The sequence below is a fragment of the Penaeus monodon genome, chromosome 34 (genome assembly GCF_015228065.2).
Source record: "Penaeus monodon isolate SGIC_2016 chromosome 34, NSTDA_Pmon_1, whole genome shotgun sequence".
Lineage (NCBI taxonomy): Eukaryota > Metazoa > Arthropoda > Malacostraca > Decapoda > Penaeidae > Penaeus > Penaeus monodon.
In genome coordinates this window covers 28297708-28298300 of record NC_051419.1, presented here as the reverse complement: position 1 = coordinate 28298300, position 593 = coordinate 28297708, and the positions used below count along the sequence as shown (strand labels likewise).

Sequence of the window (593 nt, the reverse complement as noted above, 5' to 3'; positions counted from 1 at the left end):
TTGATTATAAGTATCTTGATGTGTGAAGTTGGGCATCTCCCTATACTTAGACGGGATATCAGTTATTCCTTGCGTTGATGATAGCACTGGCTTATGAAAAAAATCTTTCCTGGGTGTATTGATATTTCTGTGTAGCTGTGAAGTATTGGAGAATTGACATATTGCTCCTTAGTATACTATTATACTCATTATTAATGGAGGTTATTACTTTCAGGAATTATTTGGCAATCAACATCCCACCTTGATCCCGAGAATAAAACAGGGGCGACCTCAGTGGAAGAACCTGTTTCATCAATACAGCCAAGCTTATAAAAAGTAAGATATCAAAGTTTACCATTAGTTTTGTGTCGGAACAATATTGAATATTGATTAATGATCACGGTCCGTTTGTTATCATGTAATATGCTCCAGGTGTTGTACTTATTTTCACTTCCAACAGAACCAAAGTTGGCGTGTTTGCCTGCGGACCAAAAAAACTGTGCCAAGAAGTAAAGCGACGGTGTCTTCGGTCCGTAACACAAGGAGCTCCATTCGCCTACCATCAAGAATCTTTCTCTTGAATAATAAATATAATACTGTGCATCCTAGCTGAT

At 37.8% G+C, this 593-nt stretch overlaps 1 protein-coding gene across 1 annotated transcript in view; it reads left to right on the top strand.

Annotated features, from left to right (window-relative positions):
* The window catches only part of LOC119594870 (NADPH oxidase 4-like), a gene marked incomplete in the record, with an annotated part of 84846 nt that extends 84259 nt beyond the window's left edge, over positions 1-587 (top strand). Inside the window, 2 exon segments of the mRNA XM_037943949.1 lie at positions 215-315; positions 440-587. Of these exon segments, the coding sequence (XP_037799877.1) occupies positions 215-315; positions 440-560 (222 nt within the window).
* Between the last annotated feature and the right edge of the window lie 6 nt (positions 588-593).